Consider the following 21,963-nt stretch of genomic DNA (forward strand, 5'->3'; position numbering starts at 1 on the left):
TTTTTAGTCAATGTGTCTAACCCCACAATTTGCTGCTCCTCTATATCTTTAGAAAGTTAAAAGATCCATGCACCTAAAAAGGAAAGTTGCACTTGCTCCCCAACATGTTTCGAACCAATAAGACAGTTTAATCTTGGGGGGGGGGCCCTCTTATTTTGAACGAAAACAAAGTTTAGATATTATAAAGGTTGTAAAGCCATTGTTCGACTAATCCACATGAATGGAGTAAAGAAATGCTATCTTTATATGAAGGGGGATTTTAAAAAGTTAGGCTTTTATACATCCGAACAGGCATACATGGAGCAAGTCACATATGGTAAACCTGAAAGCTTGTGTATAGGTGCTCAATAAATTGGAACGTTGTGGAAAAGTTCACTTATTTCAGTAACTCATTGTGTATTACATTCAGTGCACACAGACTGAAGTAGATTAAGTCTTTGGTTCTTTAAATTGTACTGATTTTGGTTCCCATTTAAGAAAATTCACAATCTCAACAAATTAGAATATGGTGACATGATAATCAACTCAAAACACCTGCAAAGGTTTCCTGTGCCTTCAAAATGGTCTCTCCGTTTGGTTCACTAGGCTACACAATCATGGGGAAGACTGCTGATCTGACAGCTGTCCAGAAGAAAATCATTGACACCCTTCAGGAGGGAAAGCCACAAACATTCATTGCCAAAGAAGCTGGCTGTTCACAGAGTGCTGTATCCAAGCATGTTAACAGAGAGTTGAGTGGAAGGAAAAAGGTGTGTAAGAAAAAGATGTACAACCAACTGAGAGAACCGCAGCCTTATGAGGATTGTCAAGCAAAATTGATTCAAGAATCTGAGTGAACTTAAGAAGGAATGGACTGAGGCTGGGGTCAAGGCATCAAGACCCACCACACACACATGTGTCAAGGAATTTGGCTGCAGTTGTTGTATTCCTCTTGTTAAGCCACTCCTGAACCACAGACAACATCAGAGGCATCTTACCTGGGCTAAGGAGAAGTAGAACTGGACTGTTGCTCAGTGGTCCAAAGTCCTCTTTCAGATGAGAGCAAGTTTTGTATTTCATTTAGAAATCAAGGTCCTAGAGTCTGGAGGAAGGGTAGAAAAGCTCATAGCCCAAGCTGCTTGAAGTCCAGTGTTTAGTTACCACAGTCTGTGATGATTTGGGGTGCAATGTCATCTGCTGGTGTTGGTCCATTGTGGTACCAAGAAATGTTAAGTTTTTGAAATATTAAAAAAATATATGAATTTGTGTTTTGAAGATTAACCAAACGTCTTATGGGTTATGAACAAAATGAGGGTGAGTACAGTTAGAATTTTTGGTGAACTATCTCTTAATACAATCCTTTAAGAGCGGGTTGGTTAGAAACCAAGAGAGAGGGTTATTTGGTGCTGCTTAGTCAAGGATTTCCCAATGTATTGTTTTGCTCCGCCAGTGGTCTCCACTAGGGGCTTTTATCCAAGCAATTCTAAGGCCCTAAATATCGAGAACAAATGCTATAACAAGCAGCACCTTAATATGCCGCATTTATCCAAAAGGTATTTGTCCCAGCTGTGCACAGATTTTTCCATTTCCTGTGGAAATTCCTCAGAGGCATGTCCTTTTCTGCAGCAAAACTCTTCAGCAGATGTCTGCAGATAATGCTTTGAAATCCTGCTGCGTTTTTATGACGTATTAATCTAAAACAGATCCTAAATTATAATCAAAAATAATCTGGAAACTGTTAGCCAAGCAATCTCAGAAACTTTAAGTATATTATTTTTAATTATATTTAAGTATAAAATATACTTTAAGTATATTATTTTTCTTGCTTCCAGCTAGAGTGTGAAGAATAACCCATATGAAAAATGCATCTGATCAGACATTTAAACAAAATTTTATTAAAAATGCGAAATAGAGATGTTTTGTTTGAGATAGTAAAATACTAATAGCAGAATAATATGTGCAAGATGATAGAATCATGTAATATCATTGTAGCATATTACCAATGTATTTTTTATCATTGCATAGTGTGTTTGCTATTTCACATACTATTATTAAAAACAGTGTATGCTGTGCAGTAAGCAGTTGAGTATTCCTTTACAAACATTCCCTATTAAACAGAGAAACTGCTTAGGCCTGTATAGGGACCTCTTGTGGTGACATTGAGGCTATGTTAAAATATCCCAGGTTCAAGGTGTGGTTGCTTAGCATGGTCTAGTTAGCTGCAGTTTCAAAGCCAATACAAATCATAGTTTGATTGCTAAGGTTTATTTATTTATTTTTTATACTGAAGCTGAAAAAAAAAATTAAGCTAATTAAAAATATCTTGTAACAAAAGACTACTATAATATAGCAGAGATAGTTTTATAATAATACTGGCATTGTCTATTATGAATACTATTGACTCTGTGATGAATTGCTTTGTTCAACTTTTGTAGGCGCTTTGGATAAAAGTTTCTGCTAAATGAAGAAATGTAAATGCATAAACATAATCATCCACTTTAGGATCGAGTTTCAGTTTTGAGTAGATTATAAATCCGTGTCTGTCCAACACACATGCTGGAATGCATAGCTAAACTTTGATGGCTCTGTTGACATATGGTTTAAACAAATCATCTTCTGACCCTGTTCACAAGGTGGTATGTTTTAACCATATGTCAAATGACTATGTAAAAACTCATCCCAATAACATTAAACAAGAAATTAGGGGAATAAATTAAGTTTGGAAGAGACCTCTCACTAAGCAATGGTCGTGGACTTCAAAACAATTTTTTGCATGACAGAAAAACAGTTGACAAGTCAGTCAACACAGTTATATGGGATCTGCAAGGGAAACATTTGGTGGCAGTCTCCTGGGCATAGTGCGGTTTTTGAATTCACCACACCTTTCCTGATGTGCCAGACCATAACAGACACTCTCAGTACTCTAGCATGCAGACAATAAGCTTAAATGCTTGGACCTTTTCAGTAAGAACTGTGCAATACTAATAATAAATATCCCAAGTGACAGTTGAAGGTTTATAGTTAGTTATAATAAAGAACATATATCACAATGGTTTGCATGCATATCCTTAAATTAAGCCTTAAACTTAAATCCAACTATAGATGCATCTGAATGTGAGGATTTTTTTGAGCTCTTCAACAAGATGTCAAGACTTTTTTTTTTTTTTTTTTTTAAACCATGACATTTTATCATGAGACCAATAGAACTGAACTGAATGTCAAAATGTATCAGTTATTTGTTGTTTGACAATGGATAAATTACATCTTTGATTTAAAAGTAAAGCACATGATAGGATTGGTCCGGGTTTTTTTATTTTTTATTTATTTTTTATTTTTATGTTTGTTTTTTTTGCAGTGCACAAACCCATAAGGAATCACTTATATCATGTTTCCATGACTTAAACAAGGAGCCAATTAGAGCCTTCAAAGCGGCACACAGTATTCCACCATGTGCTTGCGGTTTATCAAAGGAGCTTCCTCACTAAAGAGACTGTCCTTCAAGGAAAAACGTGGAAGCTTGACATGATTTTGGGTTCTGTCCTCAGGGTTCTTAGATAAAGTCATTTAAATTCATGCACAGCCTTTCATTCAATAGATCCCAATGGTGATTTTTCACTTTTAGAAAATCAAGTGACAACAGCCATACCGAATTTGTAATTTGGATTACTCAAAGGGCAAAAGATGAGAAGATTTTTTGACAAATAATGGAAACATTTCTTTCTAAACAAAGAAGTGTTAGAGTTGTTTTATGAACTATTAAAGGGATTATTCATATAAAAATGACAATTATGTCATCATTTGCACACCCTCTTGTTCCAAACCTATATGACTTTTTATTTCTGTGGAACACAAAGAAGATATTTTGTGATTTTGTCCATATAATGAACGTCAATGGGAACCAAAATGTAAAATTGAATGTGGTCACAGCTGTCAACACAATAAGGGGGAGGTGTCATCTTTAAGTTTCAGAGTGCATTATATATTTAGTTGCATATATAATTACAATGCAATGCATATTAAGTCAGGACGAACAAAAATGGTCATTTTTAAATTTTAACACCAATGAGGATGGAGTTTCCAGAAATAGGACAGAATAGGAGTCACATAGATTCCCATCTCCAATTTTTCAAAACTGTATCATTGAGTTATCATGAGCTCCTGATGTCAGATGGAGCGTTGGCCATCCCCCACACTGCTTTCAGCCCTGCATGGCACTGAGGCTTGAAACTAGAACCACCTGGAACACGATGGCGTGGCCTGAAGTCTGTTTTCCTCACATGATGGCACTCACCACATGTGCATATTTCACAGCGTGCTTCTTTCTGGAGGCGAAAGATGTTTTTTGATGTATGCTCCATATGCGTGATCTAAGTTAATTTATGGAACAACAACTCAGCTGCTGTAGTGTGCTGAAATACAGGATGTTTGTCCTTTACTGAAAGAAGAAATGACGTTAATAAACACCATTTGTGCACAGGCAACACTAAATAGATTTAAGAAACTTGAAATTACTTTTTGTACACTACTACAGTTTAGGGTTGAGTTTAAAAGATGCTCATCATGGATGCATTTTTTTTAGATCAAAAGTTCAGTCATTTCAAAAAAAGAAAAAAGAAGTACAATGTAATGAATTGTTGTGATGGAAAGCTGAATTTTCAGAAAACATTCCTCTTCCTCTTCACATGATCCTTCAGAAATCATTTTAATATGCTGATGAATATTTCAACATAACAGTATTGATGTAAAATAGAAATCTTTAGAATAAAAAGTTAAAATGTCTTCACTGTCAGTTTTGGTCAGTTTAATGCATCCTGTGTTAATTATTTAGAAATTAAGGTTTGCAGCCCCCCAATATTTGCACATGCAACACAATGCAAACACATTCTCTAGCATGTTTTTGGGGCTGTTCATCACTCTGATGAAGTGTGAGTTTAGTGCTTTTGAGAAAAGCAGTCTGCCTGTATAACCAGAAACCAGGACTTTGCTTTAGCAAATTGCTGCCATGGGAGCTACTATTGGTTACATTATATGACAGCTGTGCCACCAGTTAGAGAAAGTGAGCTGTTGAATAATTGAACTGAAACTAGCCAGAGAGAAGCTGATAAATCAAACCATTGTAAATGTCTCCTTCTTTCAAAAAAGTAATATAAGTAATGGCATGATGTAAAGAATTACTGGTTAAGTGTGTGAAAATCTCAAAGATCACCAGTTCATATTTCTACAAACACAGTGTTAAAATAAAGTGTATGTATAAACAGTAATGTGGAATTAAAATTTAGATTTTTTTATATGAAGCATTGAACATCCCATGGAAAGATGAATCATTAATTGAAGATTTTTTTGTAGCAATGCTGAATGTTTTAGAAATTTTAATTATATTTAATTTTAAAACAAAAGTACCATGACTTGCCACCCTGCTTATTGTTATAAAATTATACCGCTGTGTAAGTTGTATAGAAAATTAATAGATTTTTCATGTCTGTTGATGGTCCCACCCATTAATCTGTTTTTAATTTCCTCGTTTTAGTCTCTGAAAAGTCTCAGACATATTAAAAGCCAAATTTTAAAAAGATTTAATTTTTTTTTTACCACATTCCTTACCAACTTATGAATGAATTATAATGTACTTAAAAAATAACATATTTAATAGCTTATAGGAAACACATAATAGCTGTATAATAGTCATTACACTAAAAGAATTGATACTTTTTAATTTGGCAAAACATTATATAACAGAGAGTCAAGAGGCCATTTTATATCCTGTTACACCCACAATTTATTTTTATTATTTTTTTAAGCTGTAAATGAAATAAAGATTATTGGTGTACCTTTATGTCTTACTAAAGTATTTAATGTTTAATTCAATGGTACTTGGCATTTCTTTATAGTTATTTGTGTAATTTACTAACAATATAAATTTAAAAGGTCATCAATTTCAGAAAACAAACACTTACATAAACCATTTACAAGTAGAGGTTCATGTGAAGAAATTATGTAACCCGTTGCATATCAGTTATCTGCTTGCCAGAATGAGTTGTTCAGAAAGATGACATGGTCTCCCGTTTCTGGCCTTGACCCTAAAGCAGAAGGGGACATGACCCAAATAACACCTTTGGACAAGTTTGTCCAGAGCAATTCAGCCTTCAGCTGTCACCATAAGTCTTCTTTGTTTATTGAGACATCTGTTGGATTAATATTAACACCAGATCCTTTAGTGCAGTCACAATGTTGCACTATGGGCAAAATGATGTAGTATTTTTGAACATTAATTAGATTCAACAAATAAAACCTCTACTGCAGGAAGTTATTTAAAGGTCCTGTTTTCTCAAGCACTGAGTGACTCATTTTACAACATTTGTTGCTTAGCAATGGAGGGTAATGTTTGGGTGTTTGAAAAACAGACAGAGATTTTTTCCTCCTTTCCAGCAGCTTTAGACCTCTGCTCTCTTAATTCACCTCTATTTCAAAGCCTTCGCCAAAAGGTCTCTGCCTCTCCTGTGTATGTACTGTAGAAGAAAGCGCACATAAAGAAGTTGGCACAAGTGTTAAGGAGAACCAAGATGCTTATCAGTGACTTTTTGAAATCTGCTCTGATACTTTTGATAGCTGGGGACAATGGACATCCGTGCATGCTGAGGCTGCCCTTTTATGCGGGTTATCATGCTGGAAACAATCGCTCCTTCATCAATTCATGTCCTTCATGAGGTCAGTCCTTTTCTGTGTCAGAGGATAAAGAAAACCATTACATGTCCCATGTCCTCCCCATACAAATAAAAATAGACTTATGATGTTTTATTTCCATTAAGCGAGACTGAGATTTTTTGGTAAAAACACCATGCTAGTCTTTGCTCTGTGGTTTTGTAGATTTTTCCTGCTGCTGCTGCCAGTTTTGAAAGATTATTTTTCAGTACTCAGGTTGTTGTTTTGGGTGGTTATGTTTCATAATGTCTAAGAGAGTTGCTCAACAAAGTTATATTATGGATAACTGTGTGTTTAGGGTGTATATATATATAAAAAAAACGTTCTTAAACCAGAGTAGTGTATTTTAAACGTTCTTAAACCAGAGTAGTGTATTTTAATATTTTTTTTTAGACTGGTGGCTCAATAGTAGGCTATAATTCCCCTCGTGGCAGTGGCTCTGGTCAGCAGAGATGTATCTGCGTGTGTTCAGACTGAGGTGCATGCGAAGCCGCTATATTCAGGCGCAGATGGGCGTCGCCACTTTCATTCTCTCTGTTTAAACAACCTGAAGCACAAGAGCCAGCGGAGTCACTTCATCTCATCGGCGGACAAGAACGAAACCGTGGATTAATATTGCACACTGACCAAGCTTTAAAGTCAAAGTGACAAAGGTAGGACATATCTTTTTGTCCTAATGAACGAGCTAAAGACTTGAGACGAGTTTCAGTTGGCTATAGTAGCTATTAGTCACACCACTGCCTGTTTGAGACACCTGCACTGACCAGACGATTAGTTAACAGCCTTTTCTTTTTTCCCCCCCTTTTTTTAAGCATATCTTCTTCATGAACCTCTTTTGTTAGTGTCAATGGTTTCGTAAAAAAATCATAAACATTTCAAATAGCTTATGTTTTATATATATATATAGCTAATAATTTTTAACGGCGGGTTTTTGTTGTTGTTTGTCGCAAAATAAACGTGTCAGAAGTAGCTTAAAATATTTTTCATAAGCCAATCTATGGCCTTGTTGAGTAATTGTGCAGTTAATAGTTAAAAAAAAACAAAACAACAACAATCAAATATATATGAAGAGTTCAGATGCAAAAGCCTCTAAATGCCATCTGAAATTTTCATCTAAAATTGGGATTTTTATCAGCCTCCTATATTTATGTTCAGTTATTTCACTTTAATAGCCTGGAAAAGTACCTGCACATTGCCATTAAGGTAAAATGACTCAAGCTTAGCATAGGAGCTTGATAAAAATCCTAATTTTAGATGAAAATTTCAGATGGCACTTAGAGGCTTTTGCATCTGAACTCTTCATATATATATATATATATATATATATATATATATATATATATATATATATATATATATAGTTTGTCATATAAAAAAATTTATTTCCTTATGCACTATGTAAATGTTTGGGACCAAAGGACCAAAAATGTAAACCCTACTTGAGGAAAGATTAAAGGTTAAATAAACAAACAGCAATAACAACATTTATACTCACCAATGTTTATTATGTCTTATCTTATCTTATGTAGAGTAGACTAAATGAAAACATACTGTAAAGTTAGCCTAATAGTTTAATATTTGGGAATAGTTAACATAAACAAAACCAAGTACTCTTTATACTGTATCATGGACCTTCACATCAATACTACAGAAAGTTATAAAGTTTCTGTAGATTTGACTTTTGAGAAAAGGCTCACATATGTTAAGCATTTTCATCATAGTTCATTATGTCCATGGTTAGGTTTTACACATACTTTCTGCTTCCTATTTGCTGCCAGTAATCCCAGTCTGTCATATTATCTCATGCTTTGAGTTTTACTCAATGCATCATTCTGTTAAACTGTTTACATTTGTCGAAATCCATAACCTCGAAATAAATAGACATTTGAAACACAAGATTGTCTTTTATTATTTTAAGGTGAAGGAAGATGGAATGAAGTTAATTTGAACTGAAATAAAGAAACATTTGCTGCATTTATGGCCCGGAGAACTTGCACAGCTAATGAACTGAAACTACAGAGTACTAAAAAATATTTTTAACCACAAATTAATTGGTCCATTATGCCTATCACCTTTTCAAGGATAATTTCAAAGGTGTCACAGGTTCAAGGCCCTCAAGCTGTCTGTTGTTATAAAGCATTTGATCTTTGACACTCCAGTGTCTCCATTGTGTACTGCTGTAAAGCCAGGAACCATTCAGATGTTCCTGCGAGTGTAAATGGTCAGTTGCAGTGCTCTATTATAGATATTGACAATGACACAATTATAGAGAAGGCAAAGAGTGTATTCATGTGTTTCTCCACATGTTTCAGTCCCTAAAAGATTAATCAGTTACTTTTTGTGCTAAACTACAATACACTTTGTTCCTAAACTATTTCCTCCTGTAGGGTAAAAGCATATAAACCATTCTTAAACAAACAAACAAACCTAAAATCTTTTATCGAGCAACACTATTGCGTACTTACTAAATGGAAAATAATTAGATTTCACTTTGTAATGAACTTCAAACAGAATACAGGTGGAGCAACAGAACATTTCCTTTTGCAAGGGAAAATGATCCCCATGGGGATAATTTTCCCTTCAAAAGGAAATTTCCTGTTATAATATTTCAGTGCATAAACACAATAACACACTCTTTATAAGTCCTACACAACATAACATGAGACAGACCTATTTGAAAATGTTATAGATAATTCAGAAGAGCATTATTCATTATTCTGTTCTCTGATATCTGTTGTGGCAGCTCTGCTGGAGATTGAAAGGTTCCATAAAAAAATGATTTAGTGACCAGAGAAAAATCAAGGGTCAATGGTCTGTGACCTCACCAGCCACAGAGCAACACGTCTTTTAGGAAGGGCCACTCAGATGTTTAAGATGGCGTGACAAAATCCATAAACTGAAATTACTTTGCTCATAGAAATCACTGTGAAGACACTTTGATTTTTGAAAAGCAGAACCAGCTTAGAGGGTACTTTAACATGACTGGCTTAAAGCCAGACAGCTTTGGGCTTTTGAAGCAGTGTCAACTTTCTAACTGAGCTGAATTATGAAATTATAATAGCATGCTGTGACAATTTCACCGAAAATGCAATGCTCTAGTGCCATAGACAGGTTTGTCTTCCATGATTGAGTGGTCTTATGTCTATTAAATAATAATAAAAAGGTTCAAACTCCACTTATGAGTATGACCCTGTGAGACCCATGCATCTGAGAGTTCATAGCAATACTTTACATAATTGCTTGTTTTTTGACAATTGCTTTAAAATCCTATTATGGTACTTACAGTCATTTCTAAGGTCATTCCAGTAAATGAAACCTCTTTAACACAAAAGCAGGTCATATTTCATGTCACAATCAAAAGAGGGAAATAAGAAAGCAACGGTTTGGGGTAGGGGGTGGAGTGCTAAATTGCTTGAGGAAGTTTATTTATGCAAAATGTACACTACCGTTCAAAAGTTTGGGTCTTTAAGATTTGATTTTCATCAAGGATGCATTTTTATTACAATGTTATTACAATTAAAAATTCTCTGTGAATATATTTCGCCCATTTGTTGATAAAGACAAATTTCATCTTATTATCATTGCTGAAAACCGTTTTGCTGCTTAACACTTTTGTTTGGTTTAATATATTGTTTAGAAATCCATATATTTCAATTCTTTTGAAATATGAATCATTTGTAATATTATAAATGTCTTAACTGTCACTTTTGATCAATAATGAAGTCATAATGAAGTAAATAAAGTAATAATTCTCTTTAAAAAGTAACTGACCACAAACTTTTGAATGGCAGTGTTAACAAATACATGAAACAGCCAAAAGTAATTAATAAACACATTTTATAATAATATAACATACATACTGTGATACATAATAATTTTGTAAATTGTCATTAATGAATGAAAAATGTAATTTAAATATCTAGAAAAAATATTCCCAAAATCAATATATGAAATTGAAATATATTTTTATTATATTTCATTATGTTACATTTAGCATATATATATATATATATATATATATATATATATATATCCAGGTAATATTTTACCCTAAAATCAATTTAATTAATTGATATTTAATAACCCGATGACATAGACCTTATGTTTAATTTAAGTTGCTTCTCCTTCCACAGTTGCAGTCTTCGCCGCCAAATGAGAAGATGAGTCTGAGTGCCAATGAACTGACTGAATTCTTCACCATGTGGGAAGAATTAAACTTCACAGACGCCAACATTTCAAGGGTGGAAATGCAAATGTGCCCCACATCCTTCAACCGTTCTGCTCTCCTCCATGCTATATGCACCCTCTATGCCTTCATTTTTGTTGTGGGCCTGCCCGCCAACGCACTAGTAGTGTGGGTCAGCTGGCGCTCGGAGCGTCATAAGCATGGCACACACTTGTATATTTTAAATCTAGCAGTGGCGGACCTGTGTGTGGTCTCTACTCTCCCGGTGTGGGTGAGCTCGCTGGCACAGGAAGGTCACTGGCCGTTTGGCCAAGCGGCTTGTAAGCTCACACATCTAGTCTTGAATGTCAACCTTTTCGCCAGCATCTTCTTCCTGGCCTGCATGAGTGTGGACCGCTATCTCTCGGTGGTCCGCACGGGAGAGATTTCTCACAGAAGAGGACGACAAATACGATGTTTAGTGTGTGTGGTAACGTGGCTGCTTGCTTTATTTGCCTCAATACCTGACACATACTTCCTGGAGTCCGTCAAATCGGTACACGGTAATATGACTTTGTGTCATCCTGTATATCCACAGGACAACCCTTTGCAGTGGATGGTGGGCATTCAGCTGAGCTTTGTGGTTCTTGGTTTTGTCATACCCTTCCCTTTTATAGCAGTGTCCTATGCGCTGCTGGCAAACACTCTGGCTTCCTCTTCCTCTCATTCCCCTTCAAATGGCGACCAGGACCACAGCGTGAGCAGGAAGGTCATCCTCATGTACATAGTGGTGTTCATAGCTTGCTGGGCACCATATCATGCTGTGCTGTTTGTCGACGCGCTAGCAGTGTTAGGCGTTCTGCTGCTGGGCTGCAGTTTAGAGAATGGCCTTTTTGTGGCGCTGCACCTTACGCAATGTCTCTCACTGCTGCACTGCTGTGTGAACCCTGTGGTCTACAGCTTCGCTCACCGTCACTACCGCTATGACCTCATGAAAGCCTTCATCTTCAAATACTCCAAACGTGCAGGGCTGGAGCGGCTCATTGAGGGCTCTCAGGGCACCGAGACAGAGTATGCAGTGGCCGAAAACCCCTCTACGACTGTGAGCTAGGACCCTCAAGACCGTCACCCCTCAAGCAAAGCTATGATCTGTTTCAAAACATGAACTCCTCTGACTTGTTGTCCTGAAATTACGATAAACTAAACTTAATGTTTTTCGTCAAAATAGCAGTAAATTCTCAGCAGTGACTCCAAAGATTCTGACTAATTCATTTGAAATGTGCCAAAGACTGATGGGAGTTTGTCAAATCAGAACCCCTTTGAGATGTTTTCCTGAAATCCAGGTAAAATTGACCACGTGACTCCAAAGATAGATACTAATCAATTCATTCGAAATGTTCCAAAGAATGATAATATATTTTAACACCAGAACCATGAACACAGATACTATGAATTGATTCCAAAGTAACTGGCAGCCTAAATTTGACAATTTTGAACCACTTTAGAGAAACATGATTTTAGGTATATTATTCCAAAAAGGGAATTTCCCATAATTGTGTCCAATAGTGATTTATAATGCACTACATGTGGGGAAAAGAAATAAATAAATATATAAAAAATACAATAAAACAAAGAAATTGAGGCTGTAAATAAAACAAAGATAACTGGAGTTAGTTTTACAAGAAAAATAACATTTTAGACTTTCTACTTCTAAATTTCATGTTAAATTCATGTTTCTTCTTAATTATTTGTGAAATTTACTAGCAATTTCTGAGTGAAAATGATTTCTACAAACTTTTTTTTACTGTGTTAGGTCAACAAACCATTAAAATTGTGATAAAGTTTATAAGAAAATATATAACAGCGCTCCTTTTAAGTAAGATATCAGTATAGTGATTAAGTTCTTATCTTAAATGTTCATATTCAGCTTACGGTAATTGCTGCTGATTTAATTGCTAAAAGCACTTTCTTTGATAAAGGGGGCTTTTGTGTCTGGCAGGAAAATTGGCATTACTTTTGTTTTTTGAACAGTCAGTGTTCACTTGTTCCGTCCAATAGGACATTCCAACATGTTTTGAAGGAAGGAGCAGGTCAGAAAGAATTCATTTTCAACTGATTTAATGTGCAACTGTGTTTGCACTCCATGTGTGTATATGATGTTTTATGACTGGTTGTCACCTTGTAACAGAGCCTCGTGTGTGTACTTGGAAGGGCATTTATTTTTGTCTATCATAGATGTGTATATTTCAGTTATCTGAAAAGTAAGTTAAGTATGTTGTTATATTTATCTTGCATCATATTGTTTTGTTATTGTTATTAGTTCTGTTGGAGCACTGAATACTTAAATGTGCTCTGAAACAAATAATTTAATTCATAGAGCTTATTAAATATAAATATATCTTGCCTCAGTGTAACTTATTAAACAATTATACATCAAATTTGTCTTCTTTAAATGCTTCCCCCTCCCTCACACACTTGAATATATAGCTTCTCTATGATATCTGATGGAATATGAGCATAGGATTAACCCATGCGTGAGCTGGAATTAATATGTATTCAATCTAGTCATGCCTTTTGATCTTTTATTATTTAAATCAACACTGTATAACTGGTCCGCCATTCTATTCAACCCTAAATGTGTCATAAAAACTTAAAGGTAATTAATAAAACGTACAAGACAGTACTACAACATATGATTTCAAACAACAGTGATGGAAGTTTTTGGTTTAACAAAAAAAAAAAATAATAAATAAAAATCTCAAGATGTCATAACTATATTAATTTGGAGTCAACCACATTCTGTATTCAATGTAGCTAAAATGTTAAGAATATGTAAAACATTTGGTAAATTTAAAGGGATGTAACTGGAAATACATAAATGACTATGTAAATAAACATTATCTCTCTTACCTCTTCTTTTAGTTTCTCAAGCTGACCTATAAACTATACAGGACAGGAAATTCATACAACAGTTAAATCAACTCAATACAACAACACGATTAAAAGTGAAACTTTATAAAACGCTTACCCTTTTAGATTTCCATTTGGGTATTTTTAATGGAATTAAACTCTTTAAACATTTACCAGCTTTTAGATAACCCCAAACCAAGCAGTAAATGTTTAGCATATTCAGTAGAACCCTTTTTACATTGACTATGTATTTATTTATTTCCATCTTAGTCAGCTAGTTCTGAGCAGCATTTCCACATCAAACAGATGCAGGGGCAGTACTAAAACAAATTAGAGTCTGATTTATGCTTACCTGAACTCCTTGTGCAACCAAAGTCAAGTCTATAATAGCCTACTTCCAACACTTTCCTGTATTTAGACACCTGCAAGGCCTGAGCAAAACCCCTTAGGTTTGCACTAGTGGCTGGTTTTTAAAGACATCTTCTGTACACAGTCCATGGTTGTTCAAAAGCTGCCTTGTTATACAGCATAATCTAATGGCTGTTTTTATAAACCCAAGGTTTCTTATATTTCTTTTTTGGCTGCTTAAAGTTAAAAAAAAATAGTATGTTACACAAATTTTGGGCATAATCGAAGATTATTGTTGTATTGAAGAGTTTTCCCATAATTAGCGGTTTGGTTAATCAACTCAGTTTGACTCATTTAGTTTCAGTCTCTAATCTGTTAATTCGGTTCTCACCCCAGACATGGTGTGACACATTTTCATCCCTAAACATCCCCTGTCTTAATGTCTTTCTCGGCAGCTATTCATTTATTTTGCCATGTTCAAAGTGTTCATGTCTGGAAAATGACACCACGGCACAACAATACTGTCTGTCTGGCACTTAGACAACACAGTCAAAACTTCAAAAACATCAAATGTCATATAAAAATGATGCTTTGTAAAAATGTATTCTTTCAGACACAACATTGCCATGTGAGTGTAGGCTGTGGCTGTGTTAAACTAACACAGAAAAAGAAAAGAGGCCACCAGCTTGAAACGGGTCATGACAGCAGTTTTGTTTCTGTTTTACAGGGCTTCTGTTTACAGGCTATCCAAGATTTATACGATGAAGTCTAATTACATGATATGATATGATATGATATGATATGATATGATATGATATGATATATGATATGATATGATGAAAGTATCTAAAATGGAAGTCACTCAGTATTAACCTTTTGTTTATTGAACTGTTTATTACACAACATCAATATTACTAGTCTAATTTAATAATTTCTCATGTAGACTTCTGCTATTTTGTCTAAGACCTTCATTATATTTCTGCTTGGGCAGAAACAGTCTTCCGAAAACAAATATTGTTTTTCATTTTAGTCTCTTCTTGTGGTTTGGCTGGTGCTCCAAAAGGGATTTGAGATCAAGGCACAGATCCACTGGTTCATGCCGGCTGAATGAGCAGCTCAGGATGATTTGTAATGTGAACAGCTGGTATTTCTGTGTGTTGATTTTACAACAATGCTAAAAAGATTTGTCTTTGAGTCAACTGGTAATGTTTGTGAATTTTGTGTTGATAAATACTGCAGTTGCCAAGGATCTTTAATGAGAGTGATCTTGTAAAACACTAATATGCATGATAAAGAAGATAAATATTTATCCTGGAAAAGCAAACTTTAACAAAACATCATAAAACTCTAGAATAGATAAACACCCCAAGCACACACATTAAATTACACATTACATTTAACAGAAACAGAAACACAAACAATCGTGTATTCACATTCTTCATCTCTTGTGTAACAGTTTCAGATTTCTCTGTCGGGACCAAATTCGTGTGATCTGCATTTCATCTCAGCCCTGGATTCCTCATTTACAATATCTCTTCGTGAACACAATATGACTTAAATATCCTTACAGATAAAGAGACAAGCCTTTGATTCTTCAGCAGGAACTGTACCGAAAGGTTCTGCTTTCTGGCATTGTTGTTTGATGTCAGCTCTCATACTTATAAATTTCACACCATAAACCACTGATTACAACCATTCATTTGTAAACTTACAAATGCTTGTTCACAAATGGCAAATGTTTTTAATATGCTTTGCGTGCGTGGCAGATTTAGTTGTGTTTACATCTCATTTAATACAGCTGATGACAGCCTGTTTTTACTATGTTCATCACAAACACGCAGACACATTCTTGTGGTAGTTGTAACTTGTAGTTATGTACTGCAGCAACTTGTTAGTAACTTGCATATTTAACATACCATGGTATCAAAATTCAAATTTGTGGTATGATTGTTATTTTGTGAAACAAAACTTTTTAATTACTACTTTTTTTTTTTTACTCTAGAATTGAAAAGAGGCTAAAATCCCATAGCAAATCCATGAGGGAACCCATGGCTTCTGGGATTTTTTGGAGTGCAAACTTAAAAGCTTTGTACAGCTGAATGATATATTGTCTCACGGGAGTTGGGTGGTCTCATGTAGCTCTTTGCAGAGATGCTGACTATATAGTTTGATGGTTCTTGGGCAAGCTTGTTTTAGTGAGAGGAATGAAAAACTGACTAAATAAAGGCTAAGCTTCTCAAATTTGAAAAATGTTTTTGAAGGAACAGGAACAGATACAGTAGTTGGTAAGGATGACTGGAAGGTCACATCTCATTTAATTTCTTCCATATTTTGTTGAAGGGGCGTTATGGCTGAATCCTTTTCCACCATCTCTCTATCACCTCTATCAGATGAAGATATCAATTAGCGAGTCCACACATGTACAGTTACATCATTCATATGACACAGATATGTGACAGTGAACCAGAGCTGAACTTCTATTCAAGGGAAAACAGTTCATTTTCAGAAGGACTGGCCACGTTCACTATACAACATCCTGAAATTTTACAGAAGTTCTAGAGAATTTATACTAAAAGCATTACCCTGTCGATATGTTGATATCAAATACATTTACAGTATATTCTAGGGTTTGTCACTTAATATACGGAGAGGGGTCACAAACTGTAGTTATGTAAGAGTAACAGATACAGTAAATCCCTTTTTAAAGGACAGATCATTTTTTACTCTAAAAGACTCACGATGTATCAAAGACCTAATGTTGTCACTTGGGTCCAGCCAAAGATGGCATCACTGTGTCTTAATTTTCTTGTAGAAACATTGAACCCCTGTAAGGATTCTAGAGACCAGAGACTGTCATGTGTCTGTTCATGTAGACAGACCCAGTGGATGACTTCTGACTATCGTTATACGAGTAATATATTATTGTTTTGTGAACAATTACATTCTGTCTACTCTCTCCACAGCATACTGAACTTCTGTTTCTTGTTAATAGGCTGATGACACAGTTAAAATCTCTTTAACATATTTTAAACCCTGGAAGAGGAGAGATCAGTTTCTCCATCATTGTGACCTTGAGCAAGATGCTTTTTTTTTTGAGAAGAAGCATTCATTAAGTGATGAATGACTAAACCCACAGTCTATGAGAAGTCAGTGAGAGTCAAGTTTCTCTCTGGAGGTAGAGAGTGTGTGTGTGTGTGTGTGTGTGTGTGTGTGTGTGTGTGTAGATGGGCACAGAGTCTTGTTTTCACATCCCTGAAATGTCAGACGTTCTCTTACAGATAAACCATTAATTCCCACGCTAACCTCTGGTCTGCTTTGATAAAGGAAGCAGAACAATCAGCTCATACAATATACTGAATCAAATACTGTATGTGTATGATTGTGTTTCACTGTAGCTTGATTAGTAAACCAGGGAAGCAGGTATTTCCCACCCACTATTCTATTCTATTCATCTGCATGTGTCCCAAAGCGGATCCCTGAATCAGACAAAGACCAGATGACTTTTCTGTGACTCGGCAAAGTAAAAAAGGTTGTTAGGAAACTACAGCATTTAAGAATCATCTTTGTATTCACATATTGTATATCACATTGACATTCGACTTCCTCCAAATGACACTTTTTGTCTGTGCTTTCTCTAGCAATGCCAATAACTGTGTGACCCAGCAAACTCTCAAGCAAACACTTCAAACAAACATACTTCAAAGACAATTTAGTTATATAAATAATGACAAATTCAAATTCACCCCAACCAAAGTGTTGTTTTCTAAAAGGATAGGCCTAATTTTAAATACCCTCTACAAGCTACATGCATAAATCCAGAAGTTATGCTTGTATTTACATCACTAAATGTCATGATTTATCAAGTATTCCCCCCTGCGTATTTACTGATTATTACTTTTAAAGCTGCGGTAGGGAACTTTTGACGCTCTAGCGGTTAATAAACAGAACTGCTTGCGTCTTGTGGAAGAACATTGTAGCCGGAACTACTTCTCTCTGTTTATGTCTATGAAGAATCACAAAGGTACTGGGTTACTCCGCCGCGGTATCCCCGAAGCAATCTAAAATAGTCCGAATATAAACACTTATTATAGGTGCACCCTAGTGATTCAGGAAAAGCTAAAAACACGGTTTGGAAAATCGATTCATGGTGTACTCGCTTATTATATAAATTTTTCTACATTTTGAACACAAACAAAGTTACGGACCGCAGCTCTGATTGGTTGTTTTTTACCGGGAGCGGATGAATTTCTGCAAATGGCAATAGGACCACTGGGAGGAACCAAAGGAGTTTTTTTTTTTTTCACAGATTATCTGTCTCATATTCTACTGTCAGGACATAATGACAGGTTTAACAAATATGTAAAAATATATTTTTAAGAAAAGTTACCTACTGCAGCTTTAAGTTACCTGAGGAAAATAATGAACTATGGAAAACCCCTTTAAATTGTTCCTGAACAATTTTACCAAAATGATCACACTTTAGTTTGGGGACCGAGTGTCAATATCAACTGACTATTAACTACTTTTGCCTCAGTAAACTCATAATTTGCTACTTAATAATAGTCAGTAAGGTATAGCTGTTAAGTTGGTCATGCAGAATAACGCATTAATATGTGATTTTTATATACAGCCATTATTGTAATGCATATAATAATTAGAAAATATCTTTTTTTTTTTTTTTTGGTTACACATTTGTCAATCTTAATGGCCTTTCACATTGGTTGGTACTTTATACTAAAACATTGACTGTTTCATTTGGCCTGTTTAGTACCCAGCTCCATTTACACTAATAAACAAACAGGTGACTGCAGACTCCCTGGAGGCATCATTCATCATCACAGAATAGCATGACACGTCAACTCACCGTGAGGAACATGATCCAAACCACAGCACCACAATACTAACCAATCAGAAAGTCTGCCTACAGCTACAAGCGTACGTCTGGATATTTGACAACAAGAGAAGATTGTTCAGTAAATCTCGAAAAAGCTTTATCAGCTGGTGCTTGAAAAGAAAATGTAACTAATACTTTTTATTTCACCTTTCTGCACAGTATCTGTTATGATACAGTTTATGATGGGATTCAATAACAGCATAATCATTTAATTTTTGAAGCATCTAACAAAAATCTGTATTTGTAATGATTGTAAGAAACACAGAAGTAAATGTTACATTATATCTGACAACGAGCAGAAATACACTTGACCCTTGTCTCATCTTATAAAAATTCTAGTCTGTTGTGTTAATAATATCACATAAATATGAGAATGAAGTGAGACAGAAATGTGTGCAAACTGAATTGTTCTATATAGACTTTACCAGAAGAAAAATGAACACGATTTCTGTTTTTAGAGAATATACATTTTAGTATTTAGTCTGTTATTCTCTGCTATGATGATATTTTGTAGCCAAAACTGTAATGCAACTTGGTAAATCCATCCTCCAATCTGGGTTTGTTTTTTGTTTTTTTTTACCATCTGTTCCTTCTGTTGGCTCAGAGATCGGGCCCCTGCAGAACTAGTGCTGTCCTCTTATATGCAAAATATTTTGTTTATAAATCAGAGTAACGCAGGTGAGACAGTGTTTCTCACGTCAGAGCAATTAGGAATGAGATAGAAGAAGCCAAGACTATTCCCAGAGGCAATGTACACCATCATTCACTGCACATACATCAACCCTTCATAAAAGATTTTAGATGGAGCTCTAGTCAAAAACAAATAAATAATTGATGTGCTATGGAGAATTATTGTTGTTTAATGAGAAGGTTAAATTAGCAGATATTCATCTACCTAGGGCAGAATTGCCCAAAACGATACTGTTTTGATTAAAATGTACATTAAAATTCACTTATAATCCCTCTACATTCCAATGCTATTGTATATAAGTTTTAAAACAAAAGGATAGATTTTCTGAAATGGCATGGTAAATGAATGGTCACCATGGACCAATTTTAGGGATCTCTGGTCTATGGTTTTGGGTTACACTTCAGTAAGACAGTTGCTTATTAGGGCCCGAGCACCGAGGTGCGAGGACCCTCTTGTATCTGCTTTGTTTTTTATTAGGGCTCAAGCCCGAAGGGGCGAAGAGCCCTATTGTTCTTCTAAGGATTATTCTTCTTCTTATTAGGGCTCAAGCCCGAAGGGGCGAAGAGCCCTATTGTTCTTCTAAGGATTATTCTTGTTATTATTAGGGCTCAAGCCCGAAGGGGCGAAGAGCCCTATTGTTCTTCTAAGGATTATTAGGGCTCAAGCCCGAAGGGGCGAAGAGCCCTATTGTTCTTCTAAGGATTCTTCTTCTTCTTATTAGGGCTCAAGCCCGAAGGGGCGAAGAGCCCTATTGTTCTTCTAAGGATTATTCTTGTTATTAGGGCTCAAGCCCGAAGGGGCGAAGAGCCCTATTGTTCTTCTAAGGATTATTCTTATTATTTTTTTTATTTTTTATTTAACCTTCCGGGGGTTTTTAGGGGCCTTAACATGCTCAAAAACTCTTGAAAATTGGCACACACATTGGAATCTGCGGCCATCAGGACGCCGCAGAGGCTGGGACCCGGGCGTGGCACAGGGACTCTACAGCGCCCCCTGGAACACCTTCAGAAATCTTGAACCATAGCTCACACAGACTTGCATGTATTTATATGAAACTCGGTACACTTATAGATCTCATTGAGCCGAACAACTTTTACACTTTATGTCATAGGCTCCGCCCAACAGGAAGTCAGCTATTCAGGGCTGTTTAAAAAAAGCATGCTCTGGAATTTGAAATACTCCTCTGAGGTTTTCAACCCGTTCGCCACGAAACTCGGTGAACATGATCTCAAGACATTGGGGACGAAGAATTGCGAGGGGATTTTTGATATCTTGAACGGTTTGCCCGTAGCGAGGCGTGGAAATTATGGCGAGAAATGAGAAACAGGAAATGTCTAATAACATCCACATACATTTCCTGAATTTTATCAAACTTCATTGGTTTGTTCGTTGTATGATACCGATCGTATATATGTGACTATTAAGAGTCAACGTTATAGCGCCACCAACTGGCAGCAGGAAGTGAGTCATTTTCAAAATGTTTTGAATTCAGCATCTTATTTTTACTCGATTTACTTAAAACTTCATCAGAATAATGACAAAACACGGCCGATGTAAATCTGTTGTGGGGATATTGATATCTGATATGGCGTTGCCATGGCAACGTGTCAAACTTGAATGTTCTGTTATGATGAGTTTGAGGCAGACACCAACCTCAGATTTACATGAAACTAAAAACACATATCAGTATTAGTGATAGCTAGACAATGGGAAAAGCTTTTAAAAGGGCGTGAAGGAGGCATGCTATAGCGCCACCTTTTGTCAAAAGTGGGGGGTTTAATTTTAGCTACAGACACCAAACTTGGTACATAAATTGTTCTTATAAAGACGGACAACTTTCTAATTCACAGTCATCAGCTACGACCAACAGGAAGTCGGCTATTTTGATTTGAATATTTAAATTGAGCTCTGATTTAATGCATTCTCCTCAGAGGAAATGTTCACTATACTCACCAAACTTTGTCTACATGTTGAAAAAACATTGAGGAACTTAAATTGCGAACAGATTTTGGTTAGCTTGAACCGTTTTGTCGTGGTGATTTTTTGAAATGACAGTAAAAAGGGAATCATTAATTGTCTTGTATTTTTAAATTGCAGCTTCCAAACACTTAAAAAAAATTCATACAGAGATCAAATCATTCTGAGGACATATGCATAGTTTCATGACCTTACAACACTGTATGATTAAAAGAAAATAAAAAAAACTGTCAGACATCTCAACTCACTCTGTCCCTCTGTTTGAGCAATGTATGTGTGCTGACTGAGTGCATGTGTGTG

The 21,963-nt window shown here is 35.6% G+C and overlaps 1 protein-coding gene across 1 annotated transcript; it reads left to right on the forward strand.

Annotated features, from left to right (window-relative positions):
• The first annotated feature begins 6,891 nt into the window (after positions 1-6,891).
• Positions 6,892-13,752, forward strand: LOC113053278 (atypical chemokine receptor 3). The gene is made up of 2 exons (XM_026218179.1): positions 6,892-7,331; positions 10,812-13,752. Exon 2 carries the CDS (start codon positions 10,839-10,841, stop codon positions 11,952-11,954), a length of 1,116 nt encoding a protein of 371 aa, XP_026073964.1. The 5' UTR covers positions 6,892-7,331; positions 10,812-10,838; the 3' UTR covers positions 11,955-13,752.
• Positions 13,753-21,963: the final 8,211 nt, after the last annotated feature.

Source organism: Carassius auratus, chromosome 34, assembly GCF_003368295.1.
Source record: "Carassius auratus strain Wakin chromosome 34, ASM336829v1, whole genome shotgun sequence".
In the NCBI taxonomy this organism is placed as follows: Eukaryota; Metazoa; Chordata; class Actinopteri; order Cypriniformes; family Cyprinidae; genus Carassius; species Carassius auratus.